Source organism: Cornus florida, unplaced genomic scaffold (assembly GCF_030987335.1).
Source record: "Cornus florida cultivar Cherokee Brave unplaced genomic scaffold, ASM3098733v1 CherokeeBrave_3.0.0_Hap2_Chr10, whole genome shotgun sequence".
NCBI classification, from domain to species: Eukaryota; Viridiplantae; Streptophyta; class Magnoliopsida; order Cornales; family Cornaceae; genus Cornus; species Cornus florida.
This window is the reverse complement of record NW_026775580.1, coordinates 41736488-41763948: the sequence shown is the minus strand read 5'-3', so window position 1 is coordinate 41763948 and position 27461 is coordinate 41736488. Positions and strand designations below refer to the sequence as shown.

At 40.0% G+C, this 27461-nt stretch overlaps 2 protein-coding genes and 1 non-coding gene across 4 annotated transcripts; 2 read left to right on the top strand and 1 right to left on the bottom strand.

Annotated features, from left to right (window-relative positions):
* Nucleotides 1-794: 794 nt before the first annotated feature.
* On the bottom strand, nt 795-27243 carry LOC132279242 (uncharacterized). Of its 2 annotated transcripts, none has more exons than XM_059781174.1 (2): nt 26902-27243; nt 795-2489 (listed from the first exon to the last, which is right to left on the bottom strand). In XM_059781174.1, exons 1-2 carry the CDS (start codon nt 26929-26931, stop codon nt 1764-1766), a joined length of 756 nt encoding a protein of 251 aa, XP_059637157.1. In that variant the 5' UTR covers nt 26932-27243; the 3' UTR covers nt 795-1763. The 2 variants fall into 2 exon arrangements, 1 of the variants encoding a protein (XP_059637157.1); XR_009471270.1 differs by lacking the exon at nt 795-2489 and adding an exon at nt 17836-18119.
* On the top strand, nt 6695-6803 carry LOC132280445 (small nucleolar RNA R71). The gene has a single exon (XR_009471576.1). It is a non-coding gene; the product is annotated as a small nucleolar RNA R71 (small nucleolar RNA).
* LOC132279634 (protein NRT1/ PTR FAMILY 4.5-like) lies at nt 19028-21655 on the top strand. The gene is made up of 4 exons (XM_059781659.1): nt 19028-19243; nt 20039-20485; nt 20572-20696; nt 20779-21655. Exons 1-4 carry the CDS (start codon nt 19028-19030, stop codon nt 21653-21655), a joined length of 1665 nt encoding a protein of 554 aa, XP_059637642.1.
* Nucleotides 27244-27461: the final 218 nt, after the last annotated feature.

The window sequence follows — 27461 nt, the reverse complement described above, 5'->3', positions numbered from 1 at the left end:
ATGAGGCAAGAATCCCGGCTACTCAATGAAAAGGGGTTGTTATCCACCTTTATCAAGAATGAAAGCTTTCAATGCACTACTAGCCCAATTGGGATATAACCAATTCAATAATCAACAAAGCATGTACCCCACAATTGAATGCTAGCGTGCGCCGGTGCTAGTGTAGAATCCTAGAATGAATCTCAAAACAATCACAAAATCAGGATGATGTGGACCACAAATGCAAGCAAGATATCAATCTTTTAAAAAATTTACTCCTAAATAGCATCCTCAAGGCATACAAGGAGTATTGGACTCTCAAGTCAAGCAATTTTTAAATTTTAAGCAATATAGTCCTCAAAAGATCAAAATCATAGCTAGAAATGGACCAAGTATAGAAATATCCCTCAAATACACAAGACATGCTCAAAATTTAAATTTTAAAGTAACACTGAAATATACACCAATACCCCCAAACTTAAACTGCACATTGTCCTCAATGTGTGAAGAGAATAAAGGAAAGAGTATACCAGTGCTTTAGACATGAATGATCGGGATAGAAGTATCCAAAGTGGGTGGCATGGCCCCCCCAAACTTGGGATAAACTATGGTCCTGAAAAGTTTGCACTCGGATAAACTCATTAGATAACAAGATAGGATAATCAGTGCACAGTGGACATGCAAGTGTAAGATGGGATAAATAGAGAATAGAGAGAGAGGTGTAAGAGTGGTCCTGAAAAATTAGGCAGCACTCTCTCACTAAAGTCACTGTGGTGTACCTGATGGAGTCAAACATACAAATATGAGATACTAAGAGATATCCATAATCAAAAAGCAATATATAGAGAATATAAAGTGCAGGTACATCAATAAAATAATAAAGCCGACAGACCGACCGCAAAGTATAATACAGTAACAGTGACAGTATAATACAGATCCAGAATAAAAGAAATGAAAGCATAAAACAACTGGAAGTGGAGTCTCAGGAGGCCTGATCGTGAAGATCTATAGTGGCTGGAGGTGCAGGTGCAGGTGCGGATGCAGGTGTAGGGAGTCGGCTGGCAAGCCATGACATCCGCCCTGAAAGAGGTGAACTCAGCTCGGTGGGCAGTGATGTCTGCTCGCATGGCTGCTACGTCCTCCTCCAGTGTCTGCAAGCGTGCTCCGAATCCGGGAGTGGGAACTGGAGACTCAGGCAGAGATGCCTCTGAAGAAGACTCCCGAACTCGCTCCTGAGCAGCGGCTCGATCACTGGTATCATCGGCATCAGCATCATCTGCAGCATCGGCATACTCCTCCGCAGGTCGCTCCAGGTCAATGTCCATGCGATCGGTAGCCGGACCGACTGGTGCGTCATCCGCTGCTATATCTGCTGCTGCTGGAGGTGCCGGCTGTGCCTGGGCTGCCTCCTCCTCCTCTAGTTCAGCTGCTGCCTCTACAGCTGGCTCCTGAAGACTCCGAATAAGAGCATTGTAGCTCTTATTCCAGTCGCTCCTCCTATAGAAGCTGGACCGTGTGAGGGGCTCCTCATCTGGGGGCACTCTGTAGCGCTGGTCAAGAAGGATATGCGTGATGAGGTGTCCGAAGGGCAGGACCTTGGACCGCTTAGGGTCCTTCCTGGAAATGAAAGAATCATACAGTAACCTCATCACGCTCCAGATGAGGACTGGGATAGATACCCAGCAGCCCGTGTAAAAAGCGTAAAGAGCTGTCAAGTAGTCATGACGCCTCTGGATCTTGTGGCCCGCCATGTAAATGTTCTGGAAAAGAACTGTGTCAATGAATCAGAGGTCGTCAGGCAAGAAGGTCCTGGTGGCGAATGTCTGACCACCGGCATGATGGCCTGTCAAGGAGACAGCCATGTCAGAAAATGAAGGCCTATGCAGCCTCGGGTATGTCTCTGCAAGCTCAGGTGGACACCGGTGTGGGCACCGGCAAACACGGGCCAGAGTGTCAACTGTGATGACAATCTCGTGGCCGTCCAGTGTAGTGATCATCTCTGCGGTAGATCGTGGCGAGGGCCGGAGATGCTGAAAGAATAACCGCACCAGTCGCGGGTATACAAGGCCGGTGACTGGGGCAAAGATGGCTGAGAGGCCCCGCTGCATGATATCTTGATAGCCAGACCGGGTCAGGATAGACTCGGAGAAGTACTCAGTATCGAAGTATGACTCCTGAGCCACGGTCATAGCTGCATATCTCGGCAGCAACTGGTCACGGCGCTGAGCCAGTAGAGGTGGCTGCGGTGATGGCATGGCGGCTGCATCTGCCTGATGGCGCACAGGAGAAGGTGATGGTGTGAAGGCTGGAGGAGCCTGAGATGTAGATGGCATGTGGTCAGCTCCCTCTTCAGCCTCGTGGGATGGGAACTGAGGGGGAGTAGCCTGTGCGGGCTCCGCCTGAACATGAGATGGCTCGGCAACCATCTCTATCCTGGGCCGTATATGTCTGCGGGGTCGCTGTGGCCCCGAAGATCTCCTGGCTGTACTCTTGTACCGCGGAGGCATGATCTGCAAAACAAGAAAATTTCAATATAAGTCAGTGCCAGATATATAAGAATTTAAGTGCATAATAGAAACATGTATGTCAAATAAGATAGACAAAATACGGATGACATGAATCTATGATGATGATGATATGTGAATCATGCTAAGTAATATAGGTATGAAATGCATCCAATATGGAATATCACAGGCATTGTGCATATAAAGATAGCATGAAGACGACACAAGATGAATGGAGTGTGTATGTATAATCTGTGAAAGTTCGATTGATCGAACTTTAAGTTTGATCGATCACAGAAAATTTCGATCGATCGAAGTGAAAAATGTTCAAAAGTTGGATCGATCGAAGTGAATTGGATCAATCCAACACTTGGATCGATCGAAGTATGAAAGTGCACAAGATTGGATCGATCGAAGATAGTGAAATGAAGTTCACTACTTCGATCGATCGAAGAACAAGTTCGATCAATCGAACTGTGCGAATGCCGAATCTGAAAAGTCGTAGATCTGTGAGATCTAGAGCACGGGGCCCACATAAACGTGTTTGTGGGCCCATCTACACACCAAACATCCCATCCTCAACACCCAAACACTCCCCAAATGCCAAATCAAATAAAAAATCCCCAATTTGGTTCGGCCGAATGCATGTGTGAATATGTATACCATAATCATGAAATTGATGCTTCAAAATGGATGATTAATACACATACAACATAAATCAATATAGAAAATCATGAATCATGCATTGATTAAACTTTTAAATCAAGAAATGGCTCGTGATTTACCTCAAAACCGAGAGGGATGAGATGAGAGAGAGGGTGCGAAGCTGCGGTGAAAATAAGGCTCTACCTTGCCGGAATTGGCTCGCCGGAGATGGGGAAGATGATTGGAATGGAGGTTGGCCGGATTGAGATGAGATTGAGAGAAGAGGGAGACTAGGGTTTGGTTTCCTTTTGAAGTTGGATCGATCTAAAGTGATCGATCCAACTCGGTTATATTTTTAAAAACACGATATGCAGAGTTCGATCGATCGAAGATGGAGTTCGATCGATCGAACTTAGGTCTCCACTCTTAATGGCAATTTTTTTTTTTTTTTTTTTTTTTTAGAATAAATTTTGAAAAATCAAAGGGAATTAAATTAATGAGATGCAAATTTCGATCGATCGAAGAAAGATTTCGATCGATCGAAGAGGATAAAGAATGTACAAGTTTAAGGGTTCAAGAGTTGATATGTGTTGGAACCTTGGATCGATCGAACTTGGAATTCGATCGATCGAATCATGAAAAATTTTGAAAAGTCCCGAGAGCATGCATTTTGGAATTTGGATGCAGGTCCAAAATTTTTCTAAGTGTTGGGACTCATGATCGATCGAACCACATATTGGATCGATCGAAAGGTAGTTCGATCGATCGAAATGGTTTACCATCGATCGAACTTTTGAAAATTTGGAGATCCCGAGAGCATGCGTTTAGGAGTTTGGATGCAGGTCCAAAATTTTTCTAAGTGTTGGGACTCATGATCGATCGAACCACATGTTGGATCGATCGAAAGGTAGTTCGATCGATCGAAATGGTTTACGATCGATCGAACTTTTAAAAATTTGGAGATCCCGAGAGCATGCATTTTGGAGTTTGGATGCAGGTCCAAAATTTTTCTAAGTGTTGGGTGCAAAATGAGAGCTGGATCGATCGAGTCCATAGTTGGATCGATCGAACCAAAGTTCGATTGATCGAACCAAAACTTGCATCGATCGAAATTATGCCTAAATGCTCAAAATGACTTGAATGCTCATGCAATCCCTTACTCAGTTCCTTCCAATTTATATGAACCACAAAAACAGTATCTAGACTTCGCAAGAATCAAAATGCAAGATAGAAATGAGGGAGGAATAGGGTTTTGACATCCTACGAATTTCGGTGCTAGTCTTTAACGTCTCTAGCAAGACCTTGGGCTCTTTCAGCCCGGATCAAAGATCTTGCAATGCATCCCCTCCTTTTTGGGATGAGAGATGTTTCGAGTCACTCCCAACAAATGGTTCTTAGAAGAACTTGTTGGGGTAAACTCAAAAGACGTCTTGAGTTCTTTGTCAAAACCTTCCTTGGGCTTCCACGCCCTTTCACAACAAGAGTTCGAAATCACTTTTCTGGCATGCAATGCTGAAGATGAAGATGAAGGCTTTGAAACATTGTTCATGCACAAAAGCTCATTTCTTTCACAAGCAAGATCATGATATTCCTCTACCACATTAACCTCTTCTTCATATTTGTCAAATGGATTGGGTGTGGGGTTAAAGATGTTCAACTTCACTCTCATGTGCCCAAAAGAAATCTTCATTATCCCCGTCCTACAATTTATGTTGGCATTTGAGGTTGCCAAGAAAGGACGGCCAAGGATAACCGGAATTTGGTTCTTTGGATTGGGCACCGGTTCCGTGTCAATGATGACAAAGTCAACCGGGAAGAAGAACTTATCAATCTTAATCAATACATCCTCAATTATCCCCCTAGGCTTCTTAATGGATCGGTCGGCAAGTTGTAAAACCACCGACGTCGGTTTCAATTCACTTAGGCCCAATTTGACATAAACCGAATAGGGAAGAAGGTTAACACTAGCCCCTAAGTCAAGAAGTGCCCGGTTGATGACATGTTCACCAATGACACAAGATGTTGTAGGTGCACCGGGGTCCTTAAACTTTGGCAAAGTGTTGTGTTGTAGAATGGAACTCACTTGTTCGGTTAAGACCACCTTTTTTGATGTTTGGCTCTTGTTCTTCCGCTTTTGGGTGCATAAGTCTTTTAAGAATTTGGCATAAGCCGAAATTTGCTTAATTGCATCCAAAAGTGGAAGATTAACTGTGACTTGCCTAAACATATCCATTATCTCATTGTTCTTGGTCTTTTGCATTTCTTTTGAAATGGACCCTTTCAAGGCGTCCGGAAATGGAGCTTTTTCAAAAACTCTTTCAGCATTTTCTTTCAAAGTTTTTTCAGCATTGGACTTGTTCGATTCATTGGATTTCAAATCACTTTTCAAAGAAGAATCATGAATAACATTTTTCAAAGAACTTTTCTCAAACACATTTTTCAACACTATTTTCAATGAATCTCTTTGGAAATCATCTTTCAACTCACAATTTGAGGGCTTCTCATTCTCAAGATCATGCACATGCAATGAAGGAGGAATAGTGTGTGGAACGGGACGGGTGACAACTTGAGGTTGTACCGGTTCACTCTCTTCATTAGGCATTCTAACTTGATTGTCTACTACCCTACCACTTCTCAAGGTTGTTACCGCATTGACATGCTCAACATTATGCCCTTCCAATGAGGATTTGGTTTCTACAACACATTGTTGTTTGATTGGGGCATTCACGTGCATCTTTCCCTTCTCTCTAGCATTAAGTGTTTCAGCTATTTGCCCTACTTGGGTTTCTAGCTTGGCAATTGATTAAGAATGAGAATGCAATACTTGAGTATTTGCTTCTAGAGTGCCCAAAGCATTTAAAACCTTTTCCTCAAAAGCGGAACCTCTAGAATTTCCTTGAGAATATGATTGGTGAGGAAAATGAGAATTAACAAATTGATTTCCTTGTGAGTTATATGGTTTTGAACATTGGGATCCTTGGTTTTGAAGTGGAGGTGGAATGTATTTCTCTTGAAAACCGCCTTGGGAAGAATTTGAGACCTCCCCTTGGTTTTTCCAAGAAAAATTAGGATGATTCCTCCAACCGGGATTGTAATGGTTACCATAAGGATTGTTCCCTTGGTTCATAAATGTTGCATTAACTTGCTCAATGGGTTCATTTTGAATTTGTCCATGAGGACAACTAGAAATAGAATGAAGAACACTAGAACAAGTCATACATGATTCATTTTGAGCTCTAGGAGAATGATTAGGAAAGGAAGACACTTGATTCGCCAAGTTTTGATTGATCAATTGATCAAACTTTTGAGATAAAGACTTCATCTCGGCAGTTATATCATTTGAGTGGTCAACTTAATGTAAGCCAACACTCTTCCTACCTTGAGAATTTCTACCATTCCTAGATGACAATGTTCTATGCAAAGAGTTTTCACTCATGCTTTCATAAAGACGCCACACGTTTTCCTCTTGCCGGTCTATATAAGAACCTCCCATTGAAGCATCAACCATGCCTTTATAATTGTCTGATATGCTTTCAAAGAAGAATTGGACCAATTGCCATTTAGGCATGTAATGGTGAGGACATTTCCTAAGCAATTCATTGAAGCGTTCCCATGCCTCGTGGAAAGTTTCTCCCTCCCCATGTGTGAATTCCCTAATTGCGGTTCTCATAGCATTGGTCTTCGAAACCGGATAGTACTTTTTCAAAAATTCTTGTTGCATTTCTGCCCAAGAAGTTATAGAAAAAGGCCTAAGGTTGTTGAACCAATACTTCGCCTTATCTTTAAGGGTGAATGGAAAAAGTTTCAGCCTTAAAACTTCTTCCGGCATGTCCGTGTATCGAACGGTAGAACAAACTTCAAGAAACTCATCCAAATGCTTATAAGGTTCTTCACTAGGAAGTCCATGAAAGTTAGGTAGCATTTGGATAGTTTGTGCTTTAATCTCATAATGGTGTGCTCTAAATGGTGGCAATTGAATGCATGTGGGTGCATTATACTCATTAGGCACATAGTGATCTCTCAATGCGAGTGGTGGATTAGCAACTTGAGGTGCAACATGGACACCTTGGTTATATTGAGCTTGATTAATGATGGGGGGTTGTGGTGCATACATTGGCCTTGGAATTCCCATTGGAATTTGGCCTTGTTGTTATTGAGGTTGATGAATGTATGGCCTAGGCATGCCTAATAGAACTTGCATATTATCATTTTGCACATTAGGGTGAAGGATGCCTTGTTGGTCTATGTGACCAAGGTCTTCAACATGATCATCATTGAGAGCATCCATTGGTAGATTGGTTCTATGTGAACTTCCTCTTCCCCTTGGATTCCTAATAGTGGATTCTAAATGCAAATCAAGAGGGACAAGAGTAGGTCTCAATGAACGACGACCATGCATGCACAATGCAACACGAATAAGCAACTTTCTCAACAATGCAATTAAACTTCACAACCACAATTTTCAAATGCAATGTATGTCAAATAAATGCCTCCACGTGGGCCCCCGATTTAACTAAGGAGATTGAGTAAGAAGGTCTCACAATAGTCCTTTAGCACTTCAACTCCAAATTTAAAAGCTTAGCTTAGCAAAAAAATTTTTAGCAACTCTTCATTTTAAGCATTTTTCCTTTGCTTTGCTTTGCTCCTTAGCTTGGAAGTTCTTTGCTAGCTCCTTGCTCAATGCACCTTGTTAATGAAGAACAAACTTAATAAGTAATCAAAAACAGAAAATAAAAAGAAAGTAAAGACACGATTAAAAGAGTACTAATCCTAATTGAATTTCACAATTCGACGTTGCCAATTTAAAATCCCCGGCAATGGCGCCAAAAACTTGTTGTCGGTTTCCTTGATGGAGTCGCCACAACCAACAAAGCTTGAGAGTTGTGTGTGTTTAGGAGGTGGCCAAGTTTTACATTTATAAAAAGCCACTACTACCTTTCTCTATATAAAATATAGATAGGGCGAGTAGGGATCGTCCCAAGGGATTTGATGGTGTATCGAATTGTGAACTATGGTAATTAGGGTTAGTAGGTCGAGTGATCACACAATTGGTTGGTTGGTTGATTAAGCTAAATTGAATTCAACTAAATAAAATAATATAAGGTAAACAAGAGAGAGAGAGGTCTTGGGGTATAGAGATCACCACCAAGCAATACTTTTCTATACTACTAACAAGTGATCAATTGAGGGTAATGGATGTGTTGCAATATGATATGGGTGTGTGTGCATTAGGTTGATTCAATTGGCAAGGATGACAAATCAAGCAAGTATTGTCTAAACATCATGTGAAGAGCACAATATATCTAAGCAATAGAGCATATATTGTCTAGACAACATGGGGATAGCACAATAGATCAAAACAAGTCATTAATCCTTCATTAAGCTCATAATCCACATACAACACAATATTAGAGGAATATGCCATTTGGACTCACAAGCATGGAACATCAAACATCAAGAATAGATTGTCCTTCCATCTAACATTATACTACCACTACACTAAATCTACACTACTAGCATGAAAATAAAGCTATCTAGACTAGGGGAGAGGCACAAACCATCAATAATAGGCATAAACCATCAAATGAACCAAAATAGCATTCATTAAGCACATCATCTTGATAATCTCTAGATCTATAGCATCAATACACATAGACATGCATCAAAAACACTAAATCTAGAGATAAGCACATGAATATCCTACTTTAGCATACATAGACATATAGGTAGCATAGAATAGTCAATTGGAAGCATTAAACCATACAAACCATGAAATAATCAAGATTTATATATACATGAATATCAAGATGTATCATACAACACTAATCCCTCAATAATACACAAGATTAGAGTATAGAAAGCAGGCTTGGGGCTAACTCTAGCCCCAAGAAGATGTCTAGCCACTCATGGTAGTGATGATCCAACCCTCAAGGGCTAACTCCATGGCTGCTCCTTGTTGGTGAAGATCTCCTCCAATGGTTGCTCTAGCTTCCTCCCTTCTTCCTCTCCAAGAATAGCCTCCAAGATGATTTTCAATGTGTGACAAGAGACTCTAGACTCCTCTCCAAAAAGTGTATCATATTCCTTATATAGGTAGGTTAAATACACCCTATGATGAGCTGTGGTCGTGCAAGGCATATTCTCCAATGATTGGGTGAAGGACGGAATAAATGAGCTGGACTTTAACTTTTTCTCGCTGGAGGAAGTTCGATCGATCGAACCTTAACTTGGATCGATCGAAGATGGGTTCGATCGATCAAACTACATCTTGGATCGATCGAAGTGGTCTGACTCCTCCGAATAAGGACAAGGCTGAGATATTTCGAAGATATTTATGGGGAAAAGGACAAAAGTGGTTGGTAGGCGTACAGCTGTGGATAAGATCAATCATTTGAATAGGACAAAATAGGGTTCGATCGATCGAAGGTGATGTTGGATCGATCGAACTTGGAATTTCAGCAAAGGCCAAGGTTGGATCTATCAAGAAGTACTGTGATCGATCATAGATGTTCGATCGATCGAACTCTAAGTTGGATCGATCGAACTTTTCAGCTGCACAACTTTGATTCCTTTTTGTTCATTGCTTTCTCCATTTTGCTCCCTCCTTTGGTTTATCTCAGGATTGCTTCAATTAAGCTTTTATTTGGCTGAGTTAGCTCAATTTTGGGATTAGTGCCTGAAAATATAAATAACACGTAATAAGTCTAAAACGGCAAAGTAAGATAGATAATGGTACTAGAATGCTTAAGCTTAACGGGTTTAAATGCGCACTTTTCAAAGCTCATCAGTAGGCTCCCAAAATGAGGGAGCCAACTCCCTCATCAATGGAGCCTGCTCCAAGGGGCATGGAGCCGGCTCCATGCTGCAAAGAGCAGGCTCCCTAAGTTTAGGAGCTGGCTCTCATGATAAAGGAGCAAGCTCTCAATTTGTGAGAGCCTGCTCTCGCCCAGTTTTGCATACAGATGGTTTTAGGGTGTTGTTTGGACTGTGCAGGGTAATTCTAATTCGTTTAAACTGCTTGGAATGTTGTTTATGATTGTTATAAACCTGTAAACATATAGGGAAATAATAATTCATAAATGGATTAGGGAACGGACAATGTGAAATTAGGGAAAAGTCCTACATGTCGCACTTTGGTTGTTAAACAACTTACATATTGGAGCTTGGAGATTATTATATATATGATTTTGTATTGTTTAATCGTATTAAAACAGAGTTATAATTACAGTGAACTACTTGAAATTTATTGTGCTTTGGTTGGATTAAAATTGGGTTTAATTTGTTATTAACCGCATTAAGTAATGAACTGTTTGGAGGATTTAGATGCCTAAATTTACTTTAGCCATTTAAATAGTTGGAACATGATTTTTAGGTACTATAATGAATGCGTAAGATCTTTATACATGTATTAACTTATATTAATGCATATTTTGGAGAATGGTTGATGAATATATAGTGTTGTTTTATTAACTATGCTATTTGGAGGATTGTATGCACCGGTATGGGATGGTGGCATACTAGGGATGGATTAGTTCAAACACTAAGTCTTACCTATTCTGGATGGAAGTAAGGATTAACCATAAAGGTTAAGTCCTACTCACGTTAGAGTCATGTCAATAAAATAATTGCCTGACCTACTGGATGGATTGTTATACATATATCAAGCTAATATACCAGATTGATGATATTTTGTATTAGGAATATATGGACTTTATATATATTTATGCTATGGTGTCATGGTATGAGCTTGAGTCTCAAGACCATGGTTAGTGTGCGTATATCGTCTAGGATGTATAACTGGACATAGGTGTTGTTCCCTGGTAGGTCTAGGTACACATGACCACATTATGTGCAATTTGCATGGTATCTCTACTCAAGCTGAGACAGACCTATTGGACTAGCGAGCGTCCTATAGTGTGTACTTATACATATATGGATTACTCTAGATATTGTTGAGCTATCTAGGATGTATCTGCGTATCGGGTTTCTGTATGGATCGTAGTAGAATAGGACTTGCATGTGGGCCTGACCCACTCTATATTTCAGGTGCTCGTCAGTTTCAGGGTTAGAGCTTGGTCGTGCAGAGCAGATACAGACATTCATTACGTAGGACTACTTCTTTATTTAGCTTTGGATTTTGATTACAGTTTTTCCTTTCTAGTTTGGGATTTTATTAGGGGTCCACTTGAGGGATTCCCGAGTTGTTAAATTAATGGAGTTACTTTGGAGGTGTTGGATTAATGGATTATAACATTTTTATTTTGTGGATTTTTAATTAGAATTTTTTCTGCTTTATTATTTATTTCTTATTAATTCGATTTGTATTCTGTGCTTAATTATATATTAATTGTTTGATGTCCTTCAGATCTGTGCTTGGACTTGATCACCCGTGGCTCTAGAATCGAGGGGTATCACAAAACATATGGCCTCCAGTCTAGAAAACCCTATAGAAGTTATAGCTACCGTTGTAGATCTAGCAACCTGCTGTCCCTAAAACCCTGATGGCTTGTTCTTGTGCTTCTTCGTTTACTAATTTTCAGAAGTAGCACCCATACTTCTGCCATGTCTATAAGACTCCCGTATGGCCCATTTGTCCTTGCTCTTTGCCTCAACCACTAAGGCCTTCCTCACTGCCCTTGCATACTCTATCAACTTTGCAGTGGCCACTGCTGGCCTAATGGTAAAGTCAAGACAACCCACAAATTTCAAAGCCTTCTCTTCTTCATCATTAGTTATTCCCGGTGCAAAAGTTGAAAGAGATGTGAATTTGTTCACGTATTCTGTAACTGTCATGTTCCCTTACTTAAGGTTAACAAACTCTGTCCTCAACTCCCTTTTCTTTGGTGTTGGAAAGTATTTCTCATAGTAGAGCTTCAAAAACACGTCATAAGTCATGGTGTTCACATCATGCGTGTGAGAAAAGGTTTTCCACCAAATCTTCGCATTTCCCGTGAAATTGTAAGTTGCCAACACAATCTTCAACCTATCCGACGATAGCTCCATAGCATTGAGATGTTTTTCCACCTTATCAACGATGTTATCCGCCACGAGCGGATTCGGACCGCCCTTAAACAAATTTGGCATCAACTTTACGAACCTATAAATGAAATCAAGAGTCTTCTTCGACTCACTCTTTTTTGGTGGTGGTGCCGGTTGCGGAACAACTTATGAAGAAGACACCACTGTAGCTCGAAGAACCTCATGTATGGCCGTAGTTAGGGTTTTCCTAACTTGGTCCTCGCCTACTTGAATAGGCGGTTCAATATTCCTCCTAGCTTGTCCCCCTTTAGGTGGGACCAAATCATACAAGAACATATCTTCCTCAACTTGCTCCATCGGATTGGAGCTAGAACTTTCTCCGGTATCCCTCCGCGATGGCATAACGCTATAAGAATAAGAAAATGACTCAAATACAGCAACAATATATAATCCACCCGAAACGACTTCCTCACGCGCTCACTCGACAATAATGATAACACTTAAACATTTAACATGCATAATACGACTCCCAACATTGAATCATTTAGTATACATGCTTAAATCACATAAACTTTCATATACATGACCATGTAATCAACATACATCAACAAATTAACACATAGCAAGTTAGCATACTTCTCACACCGTAAAACATATAGTCAATGCAAGTCAACCATTTACCCCATCTAGGTAAGTCACTACTTATCATCTTAAGGGTTTTCGAACCTTCGCTCTGATACCAAATCTATAACAACTCAAACCCGAATATCCAAATCACTATCTGGGTCCCTACCCAAACCCGAGGGCACACAAGGGCAAAACGATGATTTCAAGGCAAATATAGGGAAGAGTTGACTATAGGTATTTAAATGAGGCTTTTTAACATTACATTGGCCAATTAAGTCCATTCCATAAGTTCCCAATGGCCATAGGTATAGTCTTCCACACTTTCTCACTCTCGATTTGAAGGATTCTTCGACACCTCTTCACTAAAATATATATAACTCTCAGTGTGATTGTAATTTAAGGATTAGATTGACATCATTGGAAATTTGACTTCGATCCGGTTAGTTTAGACTCAAGAACGACCTAATTTGGGTTTGAAATGAGGGAGTTATGGCCGTTCGAAGTTTGGGTTAACAACCAGTGAATAGGTAAGGGTGCTCGATGGATTGAGCCTAAATCGATTGATCGAGCTCAAGCTCAAACGATGGGGCAAAGAGCATGAAATTTGAGTTTTCTCAAATTTTTTTAAGTATATGAGGCTCGATCGATTGAGTGTGGACTCGATTGATCGAGTTGAACCCTAAAAATGGTCATTGACCTCCAAAAAAGCCTTAATTGTTCCTACATTGAAATTATGGCAATTAATACCTTCATATAACTTAAAATATGTCCCAAAGCAACTATAAAAGCATGGATCCACTCCCAAAATAACATTCATACACTATAATGATTCAAAATACATCATTAAAGTTCATATCATCTTAAAACTTCAAAGTATGAATATAGTTATCATCTTCATGACTTTCATGCCCAAATTATACAAATAATATTCAAAAAGAACAAGTTACAAGTTTAGACCCTTAAGGTCTTTATTACAACGCTTAACAAAAGAATAGTTATAACTAAGCATTGGTTACAAAAATACTACAAAAAGTGATTTTATCAGCGTCATTTACCCTTGGGAAGTTCCTTTGTCAACCACATCCTTGTCGTGACCTCAAAAGTGTTCATGGAAGGAGTGAGCACGGAGCCTCAATAGAAGTCACCTAAGGCGTTAACTTTGGACTCCCTTGAGCCACATAACACATAATAGGGATAAAAGAGGACTGGGATCTTACATTGGGGTTTCATCATATTTACATCACGAATATCATTCTCATCAATGGCATTAATACATTTTAATACAAATGCGTATAGAATGCAATGTAATGCACAATGCTCCCAAACTTGGTCTCTACCGACCCTGACTCATACCGAAAACAGCTAACCGACTTTACCAAGGCGAGATTGATTAGCTATCCCTGGCTTCTAAACCGACGACCATTTGGAGCCTGGTAATAAACTTTATGCGTCCTAAATCGGCACACACTCCCTCTAGGTCAAGATTAGTACCGGACTCGCGAAATCCAGTTCTTTTTATGAAAATTTCATTTCATAACCTTTCTCATTTCTCTTTCCCGCCATGTCATGTACATGCATCAATCCCATTAATTAAACCACATTATCATCTATATAGTAATAATGCCATAAACATTGCATCTTTTAGAAATTGAATATAATCATAGCATTTTCCGCCATACAATTACATGCAAGGTATGATATAGCAAACCAACTAAAAACATGGTATTACCCTATAATGTAAACACAAACATGCTCCTCATATAACTCACTTCATCACAATTCATGCTAGCATTTAGGATTGAGCATAAAATGGCACCATATTCATCATATATAAGCATGCTTAATTCATGTCACTACACCATTGTCATCCAACTAACAATACAATCATAGTATATAATTCATCATGAACTTAGTGGAAGAATAAGGCAATTTAACTCAAAGAAAGGCAAAGTTCAAGACATTAGGAAATCCCTACCTCAAATTGTGCTAGACAAACAAGCCCTTAGCAACCCTAATTTTCGAAATCCCTCTAGCCTTTGCAATGGTGTCAAATGGTAGCCCTCTCCAAGCTCTTCCACTTTGCCTTCTATGGCTCCATCAAAATCTCACTCTAACCTCCTCAAATCCAAGCTTGAAACCATAAAGGAATAGATGTGTATAGTTCTAGAGATATAGAGAGAGAAAAGAGAAAAGATAGAGAGAGATAATGGGTTGGCTGAATGGAAGGAAAAAGGAGGGCTTTGGCAATTGTCTTGCAATGCACACTTAGCCTATAATATGGCACTTGTCATGTTTTGGTCAATTCCCACTTTAAGTTAAGTTACCCAAATGTCCTTGCCCTTTTATTGCAATGTCATACTTATCCCCAAAATATCTTCCTAATGTATATGCATATTCATGAGAAATGTCTATAATGCCTTTCAATGCAAATGAAAAAAGCGGGAGGAGTTCCCGAGTCCAAAAATTGTCCCAACTTTAGAAAAATTCTAAAAAAAAAAAAATCCCGTCACTTCTAAGTGAATTAAAATAATTAAAAATACATTACTAAAACTCTCGACTCAAAAAAATGACTTAATCGACCCTCGAGGCCCGCATGGCACGCAAAATGAGGCACGAAATAAAAATAATAGAAAAATTCAGAAAAATCCTGGACATTACAGGTTGTTTAAGTTCCATATTCCTTTAGTTTTGTAATTAGTGCCATATTTTTTCCCTTGAATAGCATGCTAATTTGATGTTAATTATAAAAATTGATTTTAGGGTTTGGTGTATGCTTGAGTTCTTGCTTAATTGGTGGATTTTATTTGACTATATGCTCACTTTGTGTATAAATTGTTGACATTATATCAATTTGCTATGTATTGAATCCCACGACTAATTGATGCCAAATTGGTGATGATATTATTATGCTAACATGCCAATTGTTTATAGTATTGCCTACATGATGTTGCACCCACAAATTTATGGTTATTGTAAACTCACTTTGCCTTATAAGTTGTGAAATTATGATGATATGTAGAATTGTTCATGTATAGCACATCCATTCTCATGTCATTATTGGCATTCCATGGATATTATGGTGTGGGTGCGTAGGGACATGTGTGTGGAAATCTGAAGAGGTGAAAATGTGAATTTGAAAAGTTTTAAGGAAAGGTTTTCTCAAACCTGGCCTTGGGGAGGTACCCTTTTGTCGATGGTGCTAGCTAGTTAATAGGGACACGAGAGGTACCCGTGAGTAATTTTAGCGACTCGAACCCCAAATGATGGTTGGGAGATACCCTTCCGTTAGGGACGATAGCAAATTCTCCCTAAGGACCGAGGGAAGTACCCATGATCTGGCTAGTTAGTACATTTTTGGTGTGGGTGTATCGATATGTGAGGGGGTGTGTGTGGTTTGTGAGTTGCATAGTGCATCTCATGCATTGCATACTCTAGTTAATAATGGTGACCAATTAATGATTAAATGATGTTGCACACCCTTAGCATGATCCTATTATCTCATCTCTATTTTTTGTTACGTAAATCATGTCATTGCTTACTTTACTTGAGGAAATGCCACTTAAGCAATCTCTACTGAGTCGTTGTGCTCATTCCTCTATTTAATATTTTCAGGACATGGGAAAGAGATAGTATAGGAAGCCCTTCCCCAAGCATAATGTCGGACTCGTGGATTTTTGAACTGTCTTGTAATGACTCTATATAATTTTGTAAAGTTTGACGATAGACTTGTAAACATTTTGTAGCCTACTACGAAGGCGTTGTAATCTTATTATTTTGGTTATCTTACTACCTTTTTGGGCATGTACATTCTAAGCTCGTTATTGTTTTTGTACACGAACAAATGTGACTAGTTATGAAAGAAGTATATTTTTCAAAGAATTAGTAGGTTATAAGACTTCAAATGTTGAGTTTATGTAGATTTATTTACGTACGTGGTCATATGCTGCTATACTTCATCCATGAGCATTTCGAAGTAGGTTTATGACCAATTGGGGGACAGGGGGGGTTCGGGAACCATTTAATGGCCTCTGGTGCTTAAGACATTGAAATTTTTGAGATTGTGCTCGAGCATAGATGATCAGCGTTCGAGCACCATAAAACAGTGCTCAAGCAATGTACTATTCGTTACCCTCATTTTTACCCAAACTTCAGAAGATCTTAACTTCTTCGTTTTTAACCCAAACTGGGTCATTCTTGAGTCCAAATTGCACGTTTTTGTATCATCTTTCTAATGATACAGCTCACATTCCATATTTAATGACTTAAAATGACTATTTTACCCTTATCAACCTTATGGTCTCTGAATGAAACCAACTTTGTTGTAATCCCTCTTCCATGAACCGGTGTGGTTAGAAGTGGCTAGTATGACCTCATTTTGACTTCTAGACTCCTAGTACATAGTAAGATTTATAGTGACCATTTCGCCCTTGGTTGTTCTCAGGTTCGAGTATAGACCCGGGTAATGGTTCGGACCTCCGGGTTCGTGTTGGTACAACAAATCTTCAATTAAACGGTGCAATTCTGAGAGTAGGAAAAATTATGATTTAGGGTCTTTTGACCTCACGAATGCAATGGCGAAGTCGATTTTGCGATCTGATGGTTGGATAGTGAGAAATAGCAAAATCATGAGTTTTTACCAATTTTTGTGGTTTTGGTGACTAGAGGCCCAAAGTCGCTCTACGGTTGCCTTTCTAAGTGGATCCCTAAGGTTTCACGGTACTTTAGACATACTGGCAAAGTTCGATTGGATATCAAATGACTGGATTTTACTAGGTGACATTTAGTGGTGTTAGGCTGTTAGCCCATATTGGCTTAATTCGAATGTAGACGATAACACCTTTTTTTCCCCCAATTTGAATGCTTTCGCATCATTATGGTGTGAAAAGAAGTGACCGGTATGCTTGCTTAGCATCGTGAAAACCATTTTTTACATCGTGAATGATGTAGGAAAACGAAAAGTGCCTATTGGCCTAAATGTAACCTTTCTTGCATTTGGTGGTGCGAAAAGTTGATGAGGGAATGCCCTCAAGTGGGTGCTAGTGTGTTTCGACACTGAATGACATGAGTACGTAATGAGTGGGAGAATGCCTTCGAAGTGGTTCAAGGGTACCTTTCGGCTTTTCATATCTTGAATGAATTCCTAAGGAAATAGAGATGCATTCTAACTTATGTAACTTTACCATAGAATTTTTAAACAGATATACAAATAAAAATTTATATTGATATTAACCGTGTTCATGCGATATCCGTGTCCTACTATTATAAAATTTGAAATGTCAATGTGTCATATTGTCCGGTGTTCGCATTGGTGCTTCTTATCGTCCCAATTTAGTATCAATTAAACAACTGCTGGCCTGCTAGTGCTAGTTCCAATGTATCACAAACCTGCAAACCAAATGATGTCATTTTATATACAACCGACGGTTTCCAACTCCATCTGCTCGATATTATAATTAAGTCAGCTAATAAAGTCAAAACACAGCCGTCGAATATGTGTCTGTTGTATACGAATATGAGAGATAGAGAGATGTTTGAATCATGATTAAGAAACAAAGAGAGAGAGACGTGTTTCAATCATATAAGAAACAAAAAGAACCTACTAACCCACAATGTTTTTCCAAACATATAAATGTCATTTGATTCCTTCGACTATTCTTTGGCTGTTTATATATGTGGGAAATTATATCATCAGTTGCTATATAAACTAACACATAGAATTCTAATCCCCACATTGTGTCATTAACTTCATATCATCGTTCCATTTCTCCTCTTGGGTCACAGAAGAAATTAAGTTTTCCAAACAAAAATGGTACCATGCAAATCATGTACACACACACACACATATATATATCACATAAAAATTTGCATACACTGATACACATGGCCTAAGTTCAGTCATCAATTCCACCTTTCTTCAGTATATATATATATATATCACTCTATATATGATACATTTGATGCTTTATATTACTCTTTTAATTTCTTGGAAGTACTTTAACATTACCATTATCATTACCATATTTGGCTAACTAGTTTCTTGTGTGACTATGTAATAACCAGGGCATTTGCAGAGATGTTGAAATGCAACCTAAGCAACCACCAAAGCTAGGAGGAACTAGAGCTTCTCTCTTTGTCTATGGTAAGTATATATTCTACTAAATTCTAAACTAAAACTATATAGGTTTCTAATGAATGACCAGTCTTATGTGTGTTACATTTACAATAAATGTACATTGATCTAATGAGGTAATTGGTTTCTGATGGTTGTTGGTGTTGCTCATTCATATGCAGCAATGGAGGGACTTGAGAACATGGCGTTTATCGCCATGATGGTGAGCCTTGTCACTTACTTTTCTGGGTACATGAATTTCAGCTTGACAAAATCGGCCACCACGCTCACAAATTTATTGGGCACTGCATTTTTACTACCATTGTTCGGAGGATTCATCTCCGATACGTACCTGTCCAGATTCAAGACTTGTATTCTGTTTGGAAGCATAGAAGTGGTGGTATGTTAATTATAATTCATTTATGGTCTTCCACTTTTCTTCACACTGTACTCTGTCTGTGTGTCTCTGTGTGAAAACAACTGCACTGTCATTCTAAGAAATAATTAACCAAATACCTGGAAAAGGCTTGGTTGAGTAATTTAGTTGCCTTAATGTGAGTTCAGGTACGACCCCACCACCCCCCCCCCCCCCCCCCCCCCCCCCCAAAAAAAAAAAAAAAAATACTAAAGTGATTGTCAACTTGGAGAAAGTTTTCATAGAAGATGGAGAGAGGTGGCCTACAACTATTGCAATTGAAAAACATAACTCATTGACTTAGAGAGATGCAAATTTATTAAGACATCAATTATTTCATTAATAAATTAATCACAAAGTATAAGACTGTCTGATCATGAACATATTCAAGAATTATAATATGCCATTTACACCTACCATGCAGATCCGTTAGGCTTTTGTTAGTCTAATAAACCTCCAAAGTTCAATGCACCTAAGAATTACTAATCAAATAGATAATAGTAGTTTGGCAATAAAGAAGAAAGAAAAAAAACACACATTATAAATAAATTAAAAGCAAAAACATTATAAGTAAATTAGAGTAAAAATACAAAAGTACCACAAATTAGGATATTTGTAATGGACAGGACTTGAATGACAATGTACTTTGTTTAACACTAATATGTTCAACACAAAAAGGAAAATAAAAAAAAATAAAAAAATAAAAAAACAAAACAAAACGACACTTGTGATTTCTCAGTAGATGTGATCTAAGAACTTTTTCTATCAATGGATTTTCAGGGATATGCAATCCTAACAATACAAGCACACTTCCGGGAGCTTAGGCCCATTCCTTGCAAGGGTGTTGCTCCAAGCAAAATGAATCAATGTGAAGCTGCAGATAGCAGCCAAGTTGCAATCCTCTTCACTGGTCTGTATCTAGTTGCATTCGGGACTAGTGGGATTAAAGCGGCTTTGCCATCCTTGGGAGCTGACCAATTCGACCAGAGGGACCCGAAGGAGGCAACTATGCTTTCGAGCTTCTTCAACTGGTTGATGCTTAGCATCACCCTTGGAGCTATATTTGGTGTGACTTTCGTAGTCTGGATAAGCGATAACCAGGGCTGGGATTGGGGGTTTGGTCTTTGTACCATAGCTGTCCTACTGGCAATCCTGTTCTTATACATGGGGAAATCACTTTACCGCAATAATGTGCCTAAAGGAAGCCCAATAGTTCGTACTCTACAGGTATAAAAAGCATAAACAAGTCCATTTTAAAATGAGAAACTGATTGTATCAAAGCACTCAAAACTTTTGTGCTCTCCTAAATTCAGGTATTTGTGGCTGCCATTAGAAACCGAAATCTTTCAGTACCGGAGATGGCAGAAGAATTACATGAGATTCATGACAAAGAAGCCGGGATGGGAACTGAGATTCTTCAAAGAACTGATCAATTCAGGTACTAATTCTATCTAAAAGCTCTCAGGTTCAACTATAAATGAATATGTAATATATAACCACTCATGAATTTACTTTGCCAGATTTTTGGATCGCGCAGCAATAGTTAGGAGCGAACATGATGCATCCACGTCGAATACTACTGGACAATGGAACTTGTGTACAGTGACACAGATTGAAGAAACAAAAATTTTAGTTCGCATGCTCCCAATAATATTGAGCACTGTCTTCATGAACACATGTTTGGCTCAACTCCAAACCTTCACTATCCAACAAAGCACCACCATGGACAGAAACATCCTCGGTTTTCTAGTGCCCGGCGCCTCCATTCCAGTAATTCCCCTAGTATTCATGTTCATTCTGATCCCAATATACGACCGCCTTTTTGTCCCCCTAGCAAGGAAAATTACAGGAATTCCAACTGGGATTCGGTACCTCCAGCGAATTGGGGTGGGACTGGTGCTCTCAGTGATTTCCATGGCAGTGGGCGGAATTATAGAAACTCACCGTAAATCTGTAGCTATTCGACACAACATGGTCGACTCTGCTGATCCTTTGCCCATAAGTGTGCTCTGGCTAGGCTTCCAATATGCCATATTTGGAATGGCAGATATGTTCACATTGGTTGGGCTGCTAGAATTTTTCTATGCAGAGAGCTCATCAGGCATGAAGTCACTGAGCACAGCCATTTCATGGTGCTCTTTGGCTTTGGGATACTTCACAAGCTCTGTGATGGTGGAGGTGGTGAACAGAGTGAGCGGTGGGTGGTTGGCTAACAATAATTTGAACAGAGATAAGTTGAACTATTTCTATTGGTTGTTAGCAGGTTTAAGTACAATGAACTTTGGTGTTTATTTGGTGTGTGCATCTTGGTATAGATATAAAAAAGTGGAAATGAAACAAGTAGATTCAGGCAGCAGTGGTGATTTTGAGGGACAAGTTGAAATGGGGAAAGTTTAGGCCTAACTGATTCGTTCCTAGGGTGGTTTTCATATTGTTGAGTGCACACTATGTATTGTTGTAATAGGGAATACTATGTAGTCCTCACTTATTTTAATTTCATTAAAAGAAAAGGTTACATTATGAAAATTGCCTCGAGTTTCTCATTTTTCCTAATATTTTATCTTCTGACATACAACTTACGAATTTCTTCTAGCTATAGTGTATTGGACAGATTGGTGCATTAAGAAGGGTAGAGATCACCTACGAGAAGTGGAATCCACTTTGTTTGAGATGTTCTCTACCCTCTTTTAGTGCATTGGACCATCCCGTACATAGGAGGAGATCTTTTGTGATTCTTCTAATCAAGTAAACACATATACTTAAGCATATTGAGTAGGGGTGTTTTCAGAAATTTTCAAAAATTATAGATACTAAATGAAAATAAAAAAATCAGGGGGGCGGCTGCCCACACTGCACACCACATAGGTCGTGTCGGTGTCTGCTACTGTTGAATTAAAATACCACCACTCTTCAACAAAAATATTCAATAAAGGCAGTACTTAAGTCATCTCTCCTCTAGCATCTCAAGTGGAAGGTCAAATGTTCAATTCAGGAAAAAAGTACTCAATTTTCTCATCGGAGGTGTATATACATATTTTTGCTATTTTGGATATTTTGTGGCTTCATAAGTAATTGGAACAAGAAATTCACTATTGGTGGATGGGGAAAATGGATTCGAGCTCAACTAACGTGCCAATTTAGTACTATAAATTAAGCAACTACGTACTAGCCTGCTACCTAGTTCCTATGTATCACAACTTGCAAAACATAGTTACATCAAAATCATTGTACGGACAAACCAACTCATGAAATCTTAGCTGCCAAAGCAGCAGTTCTAACTGCAACTTCGTTTCTCTAATGACACCCACCACCGCCACCTAAAGCAACCCCACCCGATCACACCCACCACCGCCACCTCCCCTCCATCTCACCCCCCCACCCCGATGACACCCACCACCACCACCTCCCCTCCATCTCCAGCATCAGCCAACCCACCACGGCCATTGCAGTCAACCTCTCTCTCTCTCTCTAAAACAAGCTACACCGCCAGTCTCTCTCTCTCTCTCTAAAACAAGTTCCACCGCCACCTCCCCCACCCCTATGACACCCACCACCGCCACCTAAAGCAACCCCATTCCTCCGACCCCGATCACACCCAGCACCGCCACCTCCCCTCCATCTCAATCCCACCCACCACAACCACACCCACCAGCCCCACGTATCTAACACCACATCATCTCTTGTCATGTAACAACATAGCAGAGTATGCTTGTCATTGAGTACTTGCTCAACATGAAGAAACCTCTCTACAAACCCAAAGCCCGCAATCCACTGAAACCTCCATCAACATCAAATCCCATTGCCAATCACCTTAAACCACCATTCGTCCAAGTGAATCATCATCCATCTACCCCAAACCACATGAAAAGCTCAACAAACAATCACTCCCCCCATCACAAACAATTAAACACGCACCAGCAGAAGCCTTACAACAAATCAAAAACCCCAGCACCAAAGACTCTCTTAAAGAAACCACAGAATACATCTACACACACACATCCCCAACAACAGACCACACCAGTTACCTCTCACCTACCAAGGAATTTCAACCCTCTTTTATACGGCTCCCCAGCCCATCAAATAGACAGACTCCAAGAGCAGCTGGAGTGGAAGGATGAGAATCTTGGAAGAGCTTTGGAAATGCACAACAGGCTCAAGAAGATCATCTCAGACCTCAGAATTGAGCTTGCTGAATCCAAGCTACAAAATCAACTTCATGCTCCACTGCAGCCACCACCAACCACCACAGCCGCCACCTCCCTCGGCAAAGTCAGCAAATCTAGTACAAGAAGTCCAGGTTTGAATTCAAATTTGAACTCTCCTTCAAACACTTTAGTCACATCCCCTCTGTAGGAGAGCCACTTTATGCAGATCAAGCAACTGAAGGAAGGACCAAGCTGAAATTTGCGAGGTTGTGTATCAACCTTGACCTCACCAAACCTCTCAAAACTGAGGTAGACCTGAAAATGGAGGATGGCAGCATTGAACAAATCAGAATTGAGTATCAATGGCTCCCAAAATTTTGCATCAAATGCAACCATCTCAACCACACTGAAGCTCATTGCCCACTCAACTACATCAAAGTCCCACAGCAAAAACTAAGGTATTGTGACTTCTGATAGCAGTTACACTTTACAGAAAGATGATAGCCCTGCAAACTACCCACCAAGCACTGAATGGGTCACAATCCGGAAAAAAAAAAAGAAGAAATTTCAGGTATTACCACAGCTTGAACAACCACCACAACCATCACAAACAGCCTCCCCACAACTTGGGAAACCACCTGAACCAACTACCAATCAAATAACTAACCAATTCTCTATACTATCCAACCTACCACATGATAATAACCCAATCGATCCCATTACTTCCACTGCTTCAACATCATCCACAAATCATAACAGCAATACCACACCCACCACAATAGTCCCCAATACCTTTGTGACCTCCTCTAACCCATCCCCTGCAGGCTCACCTGCTTTACATACCCCACACTCACCCCTTTGCTCTAAGAAACTTAACTTCAACCACACCAACCCCTCCCCTCCAAAACAAACACATGATTCACCTTCTCCCTTGGTGGGAAACCACTGCCACAACATTGTATCTCCAACAACATTCCCACAATGCAGAAAACAAAAACTGGAATACCCTAAAAACCTGAATTCTGTCTACAACTCCTCTCTCAGTGAAGCTGATTGCTCCACTAATCCTGCAATGACAAATCAAAACATGATGACAGCAAGAACCATGAAAAAAATGGCTAGAAGGAAGTCCGGCAGCAATACAGATTTGAAGTCAACTGGTCTACCACTAGACCACAGACATCGTGGAGGTTCATCTCTCCACACCCCTCAATGATTTCCTTTCTAACTTGAAACATTAGAGAGTTAAATCAACCCTCTAAGCAGTCAGAAATCAAGAGGCTAATTTCTGACAAGAAGCTGGACCTAGTCTCAATTGTGGAAACAAATGTATCTCCCTCAAACATTGATTCAATCCATAACATTGTTCACAACTACATTTTCTCACAGTTGGGCAGAATCTGGATTATGTGGAATCCAAATGTAATTGACCTCACAGTCCTAAATTCAGATAGACAAGCTATACACTGCACTATCTCAATTATAGGACACAGCATCTCATTCTTTTCTACTTTCATTTATGCTGCTAACAATGTAATTAAGAGACAGTCACTATGGGAGAGCATAGTTCATCATGCAGGTATCTTCTCTCACGCACCTTGGCTCCTGATGGGAGATTTCAATGCCATCCCTCATGCTAATGAAAGACATGGTGGCTCAATGAGGTGGTGCCCTGCAATGACTGATTTTAAAGAATGTCTTCAACAAGCTGAGTTGGAAGACCTGAAATACAATGGAATTCTCTTCTCTTGGTGTAATAGAAGCGTGGGACCAGCATGCATTGCCAAGAAACTGGACAGAGCTTTGGTGAATCAAGTATGGAACACATCATTTCCTATCTCTGAGTGTAGCTTCTTGCCTCCAGGGATCTCAGATCACAGCCCCATCCTTGTAACCATGGAACTTAATATCCCAAAAATATGCATTCCATTCAGGTTCTTTAATGCCTGGACTTCACACCCCAAATTCATTTCTTCAGTCCATGAAGTATGGTCTACCTACAACCATGGAACCTCTATGTACCAAGTAGTCCAGAAACTCAAGCTATTGAAGAGAGTCCTCAAATCAAACTGCAAGAAGGAATACACTGATATTGATTCAAAAGTGCAAGCAGTGAAAATGGAGCTTGATTCATGCCAACTTGACCTGGACAACACTCCCACAGATTCAAACCTAAAAGAGATGGAAAGATCTCTTACCACTGAATACATCAGGCTTGCCAACTCACAAGAAGACATGTTGAGGCAAAAGTCAAGAATGACTTGGTTAAAACTTGGTGACTGTAACTCATCATTCTTCCACAAATCATTCTCCTCCAGAAAAAACAAGAAGAAAATTATTACTCTCACCACCGACTCTGGCCAAGTGTTAAGTGATATGGACTCCATCAAATTTGAAGTGGTAAATCACTTCCAAAATCTTCTTAGTACCTTTCCCCCAACCACACACACCCTCTCAGGGCTTCAAGAATCATATGCAGGTAGACTCCAACTTATAAAGACTGTCCTAGTGTCAACCCAAATCTATTGGTCAAGTATTTTCATTCTTCCAAAGGTAGTCATCAATGTTATAAACCAAATCTTTAGAGCTTTCCTTTGGTCTGGACCAGAATTGAAGACTATTTGCTCCAAAATAGTTTGGGGAAATGTTTGCAGACCTAAAACTGAAGGGGGGCTTGGTATAACTAACTTGGAGCTTTCTAACAAAGCTGGTATTCTTAAATTCATTTGGGACCTTCACAATGTTCACGATGGAAGGCTTTGGATTGCTTGGTGTAAAGCACATCTCATTAAATCAAGGAATTTTTGGACACTGAAGATCCCACACACATGCTCTTGGAGCTGGAGAAAGATTTTACAGCTTAGACATCCTGCAAGGCAGCTCCTAAGACACACAATTGGTAATGGCGAGGACACCTACTTTTGGTGGGACAATTGGGCCCCAAGTGGTCCACTTTGTTTAAGATTTCGTATTAACTTTCTCATTCAAGCTGGTATCAACACTAACTCCAGAGTGAGCTTCTTCATTTTGGGATCATCTTGGTCATTCCCTAACCATATCCTCCATGAAATCCCAGAACTGGCTCTTCTTTCACCTTCAATCCTATCCAGAAATGACAAAATGGTTTGGACAGCTTCTCCAAATGGAATCTACAGCCTCAAACACACGACATCCTACCTTTCTCAGCATTCTCCCCCAGTGGCATGGCACAACCTGGTATGGCACTCTCCCACCATTCCAAGGATGAAATTCAATTTATGGCTTGCAGTACAATCTAGACTTACACTGGACTGCAAATCAATGGCTCAGCACCACAATATATGCTCACTTTGTCACTCATCCACTGAATCACACAGCCACCTATTTTTCAATTGCTGCTTCATCTCTCCAATTTGGAGATTTTTCAAAGGGAAATGCAAAATTTACACACAATTGACAAATTGGGAGGAACTAATTCAATGGGCAAGCATTCAATGGAAAAGAAATACAGCCACTAACCTGGTTCGGAAGATCTGCCTCTCTACACATGGGAAGAACGGAATGAAAGAATCTTTAAAAGGAAGGAAAACACTCAAAGATCTGTCCTGGCTAAGATCAAATACTCAATCTCCTCGATTCTGAAATTGGGATTTCTCCATGACAGTCACTTCTCCAGAAGCATCCTCATGGATTGGAATCTTTCGCCCTCCTCCTGTCGTCTTCCTCCAAGGCCGCCGGACTGAACTACTTCCGGCAGTTCTCATTTAGGGCAGCCACCGAAATGTTTGCTAAATTCCTCCATTAACGGCTAAATGGTCGTTAAATGTAGTTTTTAGCTGGCAGTTTTAGCTTTGGACTATTCCTTGGCATGGGCCTAATTTTATTGGGCTGTTTTGTTGCCTTCAATGGGCTGTACTTGGCCAAATGGCCTACACTGTAATTGCCTATAATTTATTCAGTAGCTTAATTTTTGGAAAAAAAAAAATGTCATTTTATTTACAACCGACAGTTTCCAACTCTGCTCCATCTTATAATTAAATCATCTATATACACACTTATGAGTGTGTGTGTGTGTGTGT

Coding starts and splice junctions, on each gene's coding strand:
- LOC132279634 (XM_059781659.1), top strand. CDS start 19,028: ATGGAGGGACTTGAGAACATGGCGTTTATCGCCATGATGGTGAGCCTT. Junction 19,244..20,038: donor TTGGAAGCATAGAAGTGGTG/GTATGTTAATTA, acceptor ATGGATTTTCAG/GGATATGCAATCCTAACAAT. Junction 20,697..20,778: donor CAAAGAACTGATCAATTCAG/GTACTAATTCTA, acceptor TTACTTTGCCAG/ATTTTTGGATCGCGCAGCAA.
- LOC132279242 (XM_059781174.1), bottom strand. CDS start 26,931: ATGTGTAGAGAGGCAGATCTTCCGAACCAG. Junction 2,490..26,901: donor AGGCAGATCTTCCGAACCAG/GTTAGTGGCTGT, acceptor CTTGTTTTGCAG/ATCATGCCTCCGCGGTACAA.